The sequence below is a fragment of the Ranitomeya imitator genome, chromosome 4 (assembly GCF_032444005.1).
Source record: "Ranitomeya imitator isolate aRanImi1 chromosome 4, aRanImi1.pri, whole genome shotgun sequence".
NCBI classification, from domain to species: Eukaryota; Metazoa; Chordata; class Amphibia; order Anura; family Dendrobatidae; genus Ranitomeya; species Ranitomeya imitator.
This window is the reverse complement of record NC_091285.1, coordinates 576,017,923-576,031,892: the sequence shown is the minus strand read 5'-3', so window position 1 is coordinate 576,031,892 and position 13,970 is coordinate 576,017,923. Positions and strand designations below refer to the sequence as shown.

At 63.8% G+C, this 13,970-nt stretch overlaps 2 protein-coding genes across 3 annotated transcripts in view; one reads left to right on the top strand and one right to left on the bottom strand.

Moving 5' to 3' along the window:
* The window catches only part of HACD3 (3-hydroxyacyl-CoA dehydratase 3), an 82,162-nt gene extending 77,436 nt beyond the window's left edge, over positions 1-4,726 (bottom strand). Inside the window, exon 1 of the mRNA XM_069766364.1 lies at positions 4,340-4,726. Within this exon, the coding sequence (XP_069622465.1) occupies positions 4,340-4,417 (78 nt within the window). The 5' untranslated portion in view covers positions 4,418-4,726. The remainder of the gene's footprint in view (positions 1-4,339) is intronic.
* The window catches only part of DPP8 (dipeptidyl peptidase 8), an 80,385-nt gene continuing 71,002 nt past the window's right edge, over positions 4,588-13,970 (top strand). The window contains exon 1 of one of the 2 annotated variants that reach the window (XM_069766361.1): positions 4,588-4,877. In XM_069766361.1, the coding sequence (XP_069622462.1) occupies positions 4,871-4,877 (7 nt within the window). In that variant the 5' untranslated portion in view covers positions 4,588-4,870. The remainder of the gene's footprint in view (positions 4,878-13,970) is intronic. The other variant, XM_069766362.1, reaches the window with a different exon arrangement.

Genomic DNA, 13,970 nt, shown 5'->3' with positions numbered 1-13,970 from the left:
ACTCCCGCCTACTGCCCAACCGAGCAATGATCGACAGTATAGCAATCCTGATAGGGCCTCTTATGGGAATGTCTCACATTCCTGTAGGGATATTTTTGTTTTTCATATAAAGACTGATTTGATCACTGATCAAAAAAAGGTCTGTTAACCGAAACGTCGCTACAGGAGGCAGAATAAAAGTAAGCTCTTATTTTTTCACCATCCATTGTGGCGCTGTCTTTTTGTTCTTTGTGGTCTTGATTTGATCACTGAGCTGCACAAGATTCACAACCCAAAGTATCAATAAGGTAAAGTCTTATTTGCATTTTTGCCTAAATAAGTGAACTTGTCACCTGGAATAACACAAGGTAGAGCTCAGGGTCAGCAGTGGGCAGGTTGTGGGGGATGGTGATCCGACTCAGCAGATTCAGCCCAGCATACTGAAACTTACACGGATTTCACAATAGTTTTTAGCCTTTTTTTTTTTAAAGCTGACTTTTTTTTTAAAGTGGTCACATCTCCCGATGTGACTGTATTACACGTGAGATCGCCATAAGACACTCGGGATTACGTGGACTAAGCGGACAGGTGAGTATATGGTGGCTTATTATTTTACATTTTTTTATAGGTGACTAGGGCGTCGGGGATTTGGTGTTAGGTGAGTATAATGTGCTTTTTATTTGAATATGCATGTACCGTACTTATTTACATGTTTTGTCTTTTTTTTTACGCACAGGCACCGGTTGATGAGAGACTACGTCTCCAATCAGCGGCTCCTGCCATCACTGCTATTAGTGACAGCAGACATAGGCTGATGGGAAGAGTAATCCCATCAGCCCACGCCTGCTGACCAGCAGTAAGCTTTTTACCGCAAGTCACAGCTGTGGGGTCACGCTCACATCTGACAGCATGACCCGCAGAGCTCTGACTGACGGACTTACTGGCAGTAACATTACCACCGATAAGAGCCACCGCACCGGTGTTTCCAACGATGTCACACCACACAGATGACAGCGTGGGAAACAGAATAGGAAGACAGTAAAAATGCAAGCAAAAACTCAACAAGTACGCAAACATTTTTACACCTGCATTTTTGCTGCAGATTTGACTGACTCAGGCTGGTTTCACATTTGCGGGGTTTTTTTTTGCGTTTTTGCGGTAAAAAACGCAAAAAAACGCATGCGTTTTTTCCCTATACTTAACATTAAAAACGCATGCTTTTTTGCATGCGTTTTGCCGCATTTTTCCACCGCATGTGTCTTTTTTATGCATGCGTTGTGTTGCAGAAATGCAACATGTAGTAATTTTAGCAGCGGGTTTTTTTTGCCGCAAAAAAACGCATACGTTTTTTTGCGGCAAAAAAATGCATTGCTGTCTATGTAAACGCATGCGTTTTTAACCACATGCGTTTGCATGCGTTAAAAACGCATGCGTTATTAAAAAACAAACAAAAAAAAACACACTGATAAACCACCCCACACCATAAAATTGATAAAGGAATCCTACCCCTAACCCCTTTAAGGGTAGGGTTAGGATCCCTTTAGGGTTAGGATCCCTACCCCTAACCCTAGCTCTTTCTGTTTATAGTGGGTTTTTTACTTTATTTTGATGATTGGCAGCTGTCACACATTTATCTGCATGCGCTTAAAAAACGCAAACGCATTAAAAAACGCATGTAAACGCGGTAAAACGCCGCGTTTTTTCCACCACATGCAAAAACGCATGCGTCAAAAAAACGCGGCGTTTGCACGCGTTTACATGCGTTTTTTTTAAACACATGCGTTTTAAAACGCAAGTGTGAAACCAGCCTCAATTGAAGTCAATGGGTGCAGAAACGCAAAATCAACCAAAGAGATGCCAAAGACGCTTCAGGAAAAAAACACTGCCAGTATTTTCCAGATGAATCTTCATCTTCAAAAACTGTGTGCACACCGCCTTACGGAGGGCATTCTGTTTGTAAACAGCTAGCCTAGACGCTACTCACACGCACATCTTAGATAATTATACGGATTCACAAGCATTCGATTATAGTGAAGAGCAATGACCAGAGGGACATTAATCCCAACGCAGCTGCTCCTGGGGCCTGAAATCTACCATGGAACAGTCCACCATATGTAACCTGATCATGAGCGCCATGAACAGGATTATATCTGGCTTCCTGTTTTACAGAACTATTTGCAAAAGAGAATAACAGTCAATGTGTAACTAACTTTTTAAGCAATTTTTGTGTGTGTTGTAACCAGGTCTGTGGTTACAAGAGGTGAAGGAGAAACAGGGATTTTTGTGTACTCACCGTAAAATCCTTTTCTCTGAACCACTCATTAGGGGACAAAGCAAGAACAAGAACTATGGTAACTTCTACAGTCCATGAATGACCGGTTTCCCAGAAACCCAAATCACCACACTAGTACCATCCCTTCCCCCCAGGTAAGCGCACACATGATGTAATTCATTAGAATACTTGCACTGCTCCATGGTCCAGTTGTGACGCTCACGTGTCCATTTAATTCAATGTCAGATTCTTTTGTACACTTCCCTGCGCTTATTCTTCATTTGTGTGCAGTCTTGTAGGTCAGACCCCCATTGTGCCCCTCTTGGCTTGTTAGCACTTACGTGACCCCCCCAGCAATTTGAATTGTGATGCTCTTTTGTACAATTATGCTGTTTTGAACAGCTGACATGTGCCCGGAACAGCCGCAGGTGGAATCGCAAACCACCAGCAGCTGTTAACTAGTTAAATGCCACTGTCAAACTATGTCATCGGCATTTAAAGTGCACTTCCGCCCATCAGTGATCCCTGTCACGTGATTGCGGGTCACTGATGGGTTGGCATGACAACTAGACATCTTCTGCAGACCTCCACGGTTGCCACTGCCAGATTGCTATGAGCGCCGCACTGTGGTCCCAGCTGTCTTCAGGTCATTGACCAGGTCCTCCTGTGTAGTCCTGGGCTGATTCCTGACCTTTCTCAGAATCCTCCTTACCCCCCGAGGCGAGATCTTACATGGAGCCCCAGGCCAAGGAAGATTGACAGTCATCTTGTGTTTCTTCCATTTTCTAATAATTATGACAACAGTTGTTGCCTTCTCCCCAACCTGCTTGCCTATTGTTCTGTAGCCCATCCCAGCCTTGTGCAGGTCTACAATTTTGTCTCTGGTGTCCCTAGACAGATCTCCCCGGGGTGCTCGCGAGGGGGGCACATATAACAATACCAACTTTGTGGCTGAATCCTACTCCCCCGGGGCGCTCGCGAGGGGGGCACGCCTAGCTACTCCCTCGGGGAGCTCGCGAGGGGGGCGCGCGTGGCTACTCCCCCGGGGCGCTCGCGAGGGGGGCGCGCGTGGCTACTCCCCCGGGGCGCTCGCGAGGGGTGCGCGCGTGGCTACTCCCCCGGGGCGCTCGTGATGGGTGCGCGCGTGGCTACTCCCCCGGGGCGCTCGCGAGGGGGGCGCGCCTGGCTACTCCCCCGGGGAGCTCGCGAGGGGGGCGCGCGTGGCTACTCCCCCGGGGCGCTTGCGAGGGGGGCGCGCGTGGCTACTCCCCCGGGGCGCTCGCGAGGGGGGCGAGCGTGGCTACTCCCCCGGGGCGCTCGCGACGGGGGCGCGCGTGGCTACTCCCCCGGGGCGCTCGCGACGGGGGCGCGCGTGGCTACTCCCCCGGGGCGCTCGCGAGGGGGGCGCGCGTGGCTACTCCCCCGGGGCGCTCGCGAGGGGGGCGCGCGTGGCTACTCCCCCGGGGCGCTCGCGAGGGGGGCGCGCGTGGCTACTCCCCCGGGGCGCTCGCGAGGGGGGCGCGCGTGGCTACTCCCCCGGGGCGCTCGCGAGGGGGGCATGCGTGGCTACTCCCCCGGGGAACTCGCGAGGGGGGCGCGCGTGGCTACTCCCCCGGGGCGCTCGCGAGGGGGGCGCGCGTGGCTACTCCCCCGGGGCGCTCGCGAGGGGGGCGCGCGTGGCTACTCCCCCGGGGCGCTCGCGAGGGGGGCGCGCGTGGCTACTCCCCCGGGGCGCTCGCGAGGGGGGCGCGCGTGACTACTCCCCCGGGGCGCTCGTGAGGGGGGCGCGCGTGGCTACTCCCCCGGGGCGCTCGCGAGGGGGGCACGCGTGGCTACTCCCCTGGGGCGCTCGCGAGGGGGGCACGCGTGGCTACTCCCCCGGGGCGCTCGCGAGGGGGGCACGCGTGGCTACTCCCCCAGGTGCACATGTAACAATACCAACTTTGTAGCTGAATCCTATCGGTTGAGCATTTCCCACGGTACATGGCAGTGGGGTGCTCAGTGGTGGGCATGCACCTGTCCTATAGACCCCCGGTGCAGCAGGGACACAGGCAGGATGCTGAGCCCAGTGGTGACTGAGGACGTTACCTGCACGTCGCTGAGCTCCACCCGGATATACAGCTCATGGTGCCGCTGTGCCCAGTACACCTGCGGGGTCAGACTCATCCTGCCACCACCTTGCTGACTGCTTCGCTACTAGAACAATCCGAGCCAGCAACCGTCCTGACACTGCTCTACCCTGTGGGCGGGTCCAGAGACTGAGGACGGCCATATTGAGTAAGGGCATAAGTGCAATAGAAAGCAGCCAGTATCCATGATAACTGAGGGCAAGCCTGGACGGAAAATAAAAACATAAGCCGGGACAGAGGCCGCTTTCTCTCCCGCACAGAGGTGTGTGCGGACAGCGGAGAGTCGCACAGAGCCTGGCTCTAGCACGGAGCTCCGGCCAGTGTAAGAGCGCCTCCGGCCGGCAGGGGGAGCCCGCGCACGCCGCTCCTCGCAGTTCTCCAGGAAGCGGATGTGTGAGCGGCAGTTGTACTGGGAGTGCGAGCAGCCAAGTCATAACCGGGGACACGGAGAGCACAGGACCGGGCTCGGCCGCCACACGTCTAATTCCACATGCTAGGTGAGCTGTCCTGGAAAGGCGGGACGCCGGGTGGGTGATGGGGATGCACGGTGGCGGCGGGGAGGGCAGTGCGGGGGCTCGCCTCTCCCACGTACACGGCCCCTGTGCCACACCACCTCCCCCCTGTATACGGCCCCTGTGCCACACCACCTCCCCCCCGTATACGGCCCCTGTGCCACATCACCTCCCCCCCGTATACGGTCCCTGTGCCACACCACCTCCCCCCCGTATACGGCCCCTGTGCCACACCACCTCCCCCCTGTATACGGTCCCTGTGCCACACCACCTCCCCCCCGTATACGGCCCCTGTGCCACACCACCTCCCCCCTTTATACGGCCCCTGTGCCACACCACCTCCCCCCTGTACACGGCCCCTGTGCCACACCACCTCCCCCCCCGTATACGGCCCCTGTGCCACACCACCTCCCCCTTGTATACGGTCCCTGTGCCACACCACCTCCCCCCCGTATACGGCCCCTGTGCCACACCACCTCCCCCCTGTATACGGCCCCTGTGCCACACCACCTCCCCCCTGTATACGGCCCCTGTGCCACACCACCTCCCCCCCGTATACGGCCCCTGTGCCACACCACCTCCCCCCCGTATACGGCCCCTGTGCCACACCACCTCCCCCCCCCCCCCGTATACAGCCCCTGTGCCACACCACCTCCCCCCCCCCCCCTGTATACGGCCCCTGTGCCACACCACCTCCCCCCCCGTATACGGCCCCTGTGCCACACCACCTCCCCCCCCCCCGTATACGGCCCCTGTGCCACACCACCTCCCCCCCCCCCCCCCGTATACGGCCCCTGTGCCACACCACCTCCCCCCTGTATACGGCCCCTGTGCCACACCACCTCCCCCCTCTATACGGCCCCTGTGCCACACCACCTCCCCCTGTATACGGCCCCTCTGCCACACCACTCCCCCCTGTATACGGCCCCTGTGCCACACCACCTCCCCCTGTATACGGCCCCTGTGCCACACCACCTCCCCCCTGTATACGGCCCCTGTGCCACACCACCTCCCCCTGTATACGGCCCCTGTGCCACACCACCTCCCCCCTGTATACGGCCCCTGTGCCACACCACCTCCCCCCTGTATACGGCCCCTCTGCCACACCACCTCCCCCTGTATACGGCCCCTCTGCCACAGCACCTCCCCCCCCCCCCATACGGCCCCTGTGCCACACCACCTCCCCCCCGTATACGGCCCCTGTGCCACACCACCTCCCCCCTGTATACGGCCCCTGTGCCACACCACCTCCCCCCTGTATACGGCCCCTGTGCCACACCACCTCCCCCCCTGTATACGGCCCCTGTGCCACACCACCTCCCCCCTGTATACGGCCCCTGTGCCACACCACCTCCCCCCTGTATACGGCCCCTGTGCCACACCACCTCCCCCCTGTATACGGCCCCTGTGCCACACCACCTCCCCCCTGTATACGGCCCCTGTGCCACACCACCTCCCCCCTGTATACGGCCCCTGTGCCACACCACCTCCCCCCTGTATACGGCCCCTGTGCCACACCACCTCCCCCCTGTATACGGCCCCTGTGCCACACCACCTCCCCCCTGTATACGGCCCCTGTGCCACACCACCTCCCCCCTGTATACGGCCCCTGTGCCACACCACCTCCCCCCTGTATACGGCCCCTGTGCCACACCACCTCCCCCCTGTATACGGCCCCTGTGCCACACCACCTCCCCCCTGTATACGGCCCCTGTGCCACACCACCTCCCCCCTGTATACGGCCCCTGTGCCACACCACCTCCCCCCTGTATACGGCCCCTGTGCCACACCACCTCCCCCCCCCTGTATACGGCCCCTGTGCCGCACCACCTCCCCCCTGTATACGGCCCCTGTGCCGCACCACCTCCCTCCTCGTCCGGTATACGGCCCCTGTGCCGCACCACCTCCCTCCTCGTCCGGTATACGGCCCCTGTGCCGCACCACCTCCCTCATCGTCCGGTATACGGCCCCTGTGCCGCCCTACCACCACCTCCTCGTCCGGTATACGGCCCCTGTGCCGCCCTACCACCACCTCCTCGTCCGGTATACGGGCCCTGTGCCGCCCTACCACCACCTCCTCGTCCGGCATACGGCCCCTGTGCCGCACTACCACCACCTCCTCGTCCGGCATACGGCCCCTGTGCCGCACTACCACCACCTCCTCGTCCGGCATACGGCCCCTGTGCCGCACTACCACCACCTCCTCGTCCGGCATACGGCCCCTGTGCCGCACTACCACCACCTCCTCGTCCGGCATACGGCCCCTGTGCCGCACTACCACCACCTCCTCGTCCGGCATACGGCCCCTGTGCCGCACTACCACCACCTCCTCGTCCGGCATACGGCCCCTGTGCCGCACTACCACCACCTCCTCGTCCGGCATACGGCCCCTGTGCCGCACTACCACCACCTCCTCGTCCGGCATACGGCCCCTGTGCCGCACTACCACCACCTCCTCGTCCGGCATACGGTCCCTGTGCCACACCACCTCCCCCCTTTATACGGCCCCTGTGCCACACCACCTCCCCCCCGTATACGGCCCCTGTGCCACACCACCTCCCCCCTGTATACGGTCCCTGTGCCACACCACCTCCCCCCTGTACACGGCCCCTGTGCCACACCACCTCCCCCCCCGTATACGGCCCCTGTGCCACACCACCTCCCCCTTGTATACGGTCCCTGTGCCACACCACCTCCCCCCCGTATACGGCCCCTGTGCCACACCACCTCCCCCCCGTATACGGCCCCTGTGCCACACCACCTCCCCCCTGTATACGGCCCCTGTGCCACACCACCTCCCCCCTGTATACGGCCCCTGTGCCACACCACCTCCCCCCTGTATACGGCCCCTGTGCCACACCACCTCCCCCCGTATACGGCCCCTGTGCCACACCACCTCCCCCCGTATACGGCCCCTGTGCCACACCACCTCCCCCCCCGTATACGGCCCCTGTGCCACACCACCTCCCCCCCCGTATACGGCCCCTGTGCCACACCACCTCCCCCCCCGTATACGGCCCCTGTGCCACACCACCTCCCCCCCTGTATACGGCCCCTGTGCCACACCACCTCCCCCCCCGTATACGGCCCCTGTGCCACACCACCTCCCCCCCCGTATACGGCCCCTGTGCCACACCACCTCCCCCCCCCCGTATACGGCCCCTGTGCCACACCACCTCCCCCCCCGTATACGGCCCCTGTGCCACACCACCTCCCCCCCCGTATACGGCCCCTGTGCCACACCACCTCCCCCCCCGTATACGGCCCCTGTGCCACACCACCTCCCCCCCGTATACGGCCCCTGTGCCACACCACCTCCCCCCCGTATACGGCCCCTGTGCCACACCACCTCCCCCCCGTATACGGCCCCTGTGCCACACCACCTCCCCCCCCCCCCCCCCCCGTATACGGCCCCTGTGCCACACCACCTCCCCCCCCCCCTGTATACGGCCCCTGTGCCACACCACCTCCCCCCCGTATACGGCCCCTGTGCCACACCACCTCCCCCCTGTATACGGTCCCTGTGCCACACCACCTCCCCCCTGTACACGGCCCCTGTGCCACACCACCTCCCCCCCCGTATACGGCCCCTGTGCCACACCACCTCCCCCTTGTATACGGTCCCTGTGCCACACCACCTCCCCCCCGTATACGGCCCCTGTGCCACACCACCTCCCCCCCGTATACGGCCCCTGTGCCACACCACCTCCCCCCTGTATACGGCCCCTGTGCCACACCACCTCCCCCCTGTATACGGCCCCTGTGCCACACCACCTCCCCCCTGTATACGGCCCCTGTGCCACACCACCTCCCCCCGTATACGGCCCCTGTGCCACACCACCTCCCCCCGTATACGGCCCCTGTGCCACACCACCTCCCCCCCCGTATACGGCCCCTGTGCCACACCACCTCCCCCCCCGTATACGGCCCCTGTGCCACACCACCTCCCCCCCCGTATACGGCCCCTGTGCCACACCACCTCCCCCCCCGTATACGGCCCCTGTGCCACACCACCTCCCCCCCCGTATACGGCCCCTGTGCCACACCACCTCCCCCCCCCGTATACGGCCCCTGTGCCACACCACCTCCCCCCCCCCCCCCCCGTATACGGCCCCTGTGCCACACCACCTCCCCCCCCGTATACGGCCCCTGTGCCACACCACCTCCCCCCCCGTATACGGCCCCTGTGCCACACCACCTCCCCCCCCGTATACGGCCCCTGTGCCACACCACCTCCCCCCCCGTATACGGCCCCTGTGCCACACCACCTCCCCCCCGTATACGGCCCCTGTGCCACACCACCTCCCCCCCCCCCCCCGTATACGGCCCCTGTGCCACACCACCTCCCCCCCCCCCCCTGTATACGGCCCCTGTGCCACACCACCTCCCCCCCCGTATACGGCCCCTGTGCCACACCACCTCCCCCCCCCGTATACGGCCCCTGTGCCACACCACCTCCCCCCTGTATACGGCCCCTGTGCCACACCACCTCCCCCCTGTATACGGCCCCTGTGCCACACCACCTCCCCCCTGTATACGGCCCCTGTGCCACACCACCTCCCCCTGTATACGGCCCCTCTGCCACACCACTCCCCCCTGTATACGGCCCCTGTGCCACACCACCTCCCCCTGTATACGGCCCCTGTGCCACACCACCTCCCCCCTGTATACGGCCCCTGTGCCACACCACCTCCCCCTGTATACGGCCCCTGTGCCACACCACCTCCCCCTGTATACGGCCCCTGTGCCACACCACCTCCCCCCTGTATACGGCCCCTCTGCCACACCACCTCCCCCTGTATACGGCCCCTCTGCCACACCACCTCCCCCCCCCCCCCCATACGGCCCCTGTGCCACACCACCTCCCCCCCGTATACGGCCCCTGTGCCACACCACCTCCCCCCCGTATACGGCCCCTGTGCCACACCACCTCCCCCCTGTATACGGCCCCTGTGCCACACCACCTCCCCCCTGTATACGGCCCCTGTGCCACACCACCTCCCCCCTGTATACGGCCCCTGTGCCACACCACCTCCCCCCTGTATACGGCCCCTGTGCCACACCACCTCCCCCCCCCCCCCCCCCCGTATACGGCCCCTGTGCCACACCACCATCCCCCCCTGTATACGGCCCCTGTGCCACACCACCTCCCCCCCTGTATACGGCCCCTGTGCCACACCACCTCCCCCCTGTATACGGCCCCTGTGCCACACCACCTCCCCCCTGTATACGGCCCCTGTGCCACACCACCTCCCCCCTGTATACGGCCCCTGTGCCACACCACCTCCCCCCCCCCCCCGTATACGGCCCCTGTGCCACACCACCATCCCCCCCCTGTATACGGCCCCTGTGCCACACCACCTCCCCCCTGTATACGGCCCCTGTGCCACACCACCTCCCCCCTGTATACGGCCCCTGTGCCACACCACCTCCCCCCTGTATACGGCCCCTGTGCCACACCACCTCCCCCCTGTATACGGCCCCTGTGCCACACCACCTCCCCCCCCCCCCCCCCCCCGTATACGGCCCCTGTGCCACACCACCATCCCCCCCTGTATACGGCCCCTGTGCCACACCACCTCCCCCCCTGTATACGGCCCCTGTGCCACACCACCTCCCCCCCCCCCTGTATACGGCCCCTGTGCCACACCACCTCCCCCCCCTGTATACGGCCCCTGTGCCGCACCACCTCCCCCCTGTATACGGCCCCTGTGCCGCACCACCTCCCTCCTCGTCCGGTATACGGCCCCTGTGCCGCACCACCTCCCTCCTCGTCCGGTATACGGCCCCTGTGCCGCACCACCTCCCTCATCGTCCGGTATACGGCCCCTGTGCCGCCCTACCACCACCTCCTCGTCCGGTATACGGCCCCTGTGCCGCCCTACCACCACCTCCTCGTCCGGTATACGGGCCCTGTGCCGCCCTACCACCACCTCCTCGTCCGGCATACGGGCCCTGTGCCGCACTACCACCACCTCCTCGTCCGGCATACGGCCCCTGTGCCGCACTACCACCACCTCCTCGTCCGGCATACGGCCCCTGTGCCGCACTACCACCACCTCCTCGTCCGGCATACGGCCCCTGTGCCGCACTACCACCACCTCCTCGTCCGGCATACGGCCCCTGTGCCGCACTACCACCACCTCCTCGTCCGGCATACGGCCCCTGTGCCGCACTACCACCACCTCCTCGTCCGGCATACGGCCCCTGTGCCGCACTACCACCACCTCCTCGTCCGGCATACGGCCCCTGTGCCGCACTACCACCACCTCCTCGTCCGGCATACGGCCCCTGTGCCGCACTACCACCACCTCCTCGTCCGGCATACGGCCCCTGTGCCGCACTACCACCACCTCCTCGTCCGGCATACGGCCCCTGTGCCGCACTACCACCACCTCCTCGTCCGGCATACGGCCCCTGTGCCGCACTACCACCACCTCCTCGTCCGGCATACGGCCCCTGTGCCGCACTACCACCACCTCCTCGTCCGGCATACGGCCCCTGTGCCGCACTACCACCACCTCCTCGTCCGGCATACGGCCCCTGTGCCGCACTACCACCACCTCCTCGTCCGGCATACGGCCCCTGTGCCGCACTACCACCACCTCCTCGTCCGGCATACGGCCCCTGTGCCGCACTACCACCACCTCCTCGTCCGGCATACGGCCCCTGTGCCGCACTACCACCACCTCCTCGTCCGGCATACGGCCCCTGTGCCGCACTACCACCACCTCCTCGTCCGGCATACGGCCCCTGTGCCGCACTACCACCACCTCCTCGTCCGGCATACGGCCCCTGTGCCGCACTACCACCACCTCCTCGTCCGGCATACGGCCCCTGTGCCGCACTACCACCACCTCCTCGTCCGGCATACGGCCCCTGTGCCGCACTACCACCACCTCCTCGTCCGGCATACGGCCCCTGTGCCGCACTACCACCACCTCCTCGTCCGGCATACGGCCCCTGTGCCGCACTACCACCACCTCCTCGTCCGGCATACGGCCCCTGTGCCGCACTACCACCACCTCCTCGTCCGGCATACGGCCCCTGTGCCGCACTACCACCACCTCCTCGTCCGGCATACGGCCCCTGTGCCGCACTACCACCACCTCCTCGTCCGGCATACGGCCCCTGTGCCGCACTACCACCACCTCCTCGTCCGGCATACGGCCCCTGTGCCGCACTACCACCACCTCCTCGTCCGGCATACGGCCCCTGTGCCGCACTACCACCACCTCCTCGTCCGGCATACGGCCCCTGTGCCGCACTACCACCACCTCCTCGTCCGGCATACGGCCCCTGTGCCGCACTACCACCACCACCTCCTCGTCCGGCATACGGCCCCTGTGCCGCACTACCACCACCACCTCCTCGTCCGGCATACGGCCCCTGTGCCGCACTACCACCACCACCTCCTCGTCCGGCATACGGCCCCTGTGCCGCACTACCACCACCACCTCCTCGTCCGGCATACGGCCCCTGTGCCGCACTACCACCACCACCTCCTCGTCCGGCATACGGCCCCTGTGCCGCACTACCACCACCACCTCCTCGTCCGGCATACGGCCCCTGTGCCGCACTACCACCACCACCTCCTCGTCCGGCATACGGCCCCTGTGCCGCACTACCACCACCACCTCCTCGTCCGGCATACGGCCCCTGTGCCGCACTACCACCACCACCTCCTCGTCCGGCATACGGCCCCTGTGCCGCACTACCACCACCACCTCCTCGTCCGGCATACGGCCCCTGTGCCGCACTACCACCACCACCTCCTCGTCCGGCATACGGCCCCTGTGCCGCACTACCACCACCACCTCCTCGTCCGGCATACGGCCCCTGTGCCGCACTACCACCACCACCTCCTCGTCCGGCATACGGCCCCTGTGCCGCACTACCACCACCACCTCCTCGTCCGGCATACGGCCCCTGTGCCGCACTACCACCACCACCTCCTCGTCCGGCATACGGCCCCTGTGCCGCACTACCACCACCACCTCCTCGTCCGGCATACGGCCCCTGTGCCGCACTACCACCACCACCTCCTCGTCCGGCATACGGCCCCTGTGCCGCACTACCACCACCACCTCCTCGTCCGGCATACGGCCCCTGTGCCGCACTACCACCACCACCTCCTCGTCCGGCATACGGCCCCTGTGCCGCACTACCACCACCACCTCCTCGTCCGGCATACGGCCCCTGTGCCGCACTACCACCACCACCTCCTCGTCCGGCATACGGCCCCTGTGCCGCACTACCACCACCACCTCCTCGTCCGGCATACGGCCCCTGTGCCGCACTACCACCACCACCTCCTCGTCCGGCATACGGCCCCTGTGCCGCACTACCACCACCACCTCCTCGTCCGGCATACGGCCCCTGTGCCGCACTACCACCACCACCTCCTCGTCCGGCATACGGCCCCTGTGCCGCACTACCACCACCACCTCCTCGTCCGGCATACGGCCCCTGTGCCGCACTACCACCACCACCTCCTCGTCCGGCATACGGCCCCTGTGCCGCACTACCACCACCACCTCCTCGTCCGGCATACGGCCCCTGTGCCGCACTACCACCACCACCTCCTCGTCCGGCATACGGCCCCTGTGCCGCACTACCACCACCACCTCCTCGTCCGGCATACGGCCCCTGTGCCGCACTACCACCACCACCTCCTCGTCCGGCATACGGCCCCTGTGCCGCACTACCACCACCACCTCCTCGTCCGGCATACGGCCCCTGTGCCGCACTACCACCACCACCTCCTCGTCCGGCATACGGCCCCTGTGCCGCACTACCACCACCACCTCCTCGTCCGGCATACGGCCCCTGTGCCGCACTACCACCACCACCTCCTCGTCCGGCATACGGCCCCTGTGCCGCACTACCACCACCACCTCCTCGTCCGGCATACGGCCCCTGTGCCGCACTACCACCACCTCCTCGTCCGGCATACGGCCCCTGTGCCGCACTACCACCACCTCCTCGTCCGGCATACGGCCCCTGTGCCGCACTACCACCACCTCCTCCTCCGGTATACGGCACCATTGCATACTCCTCCACCCCCCCAGCCCCCAA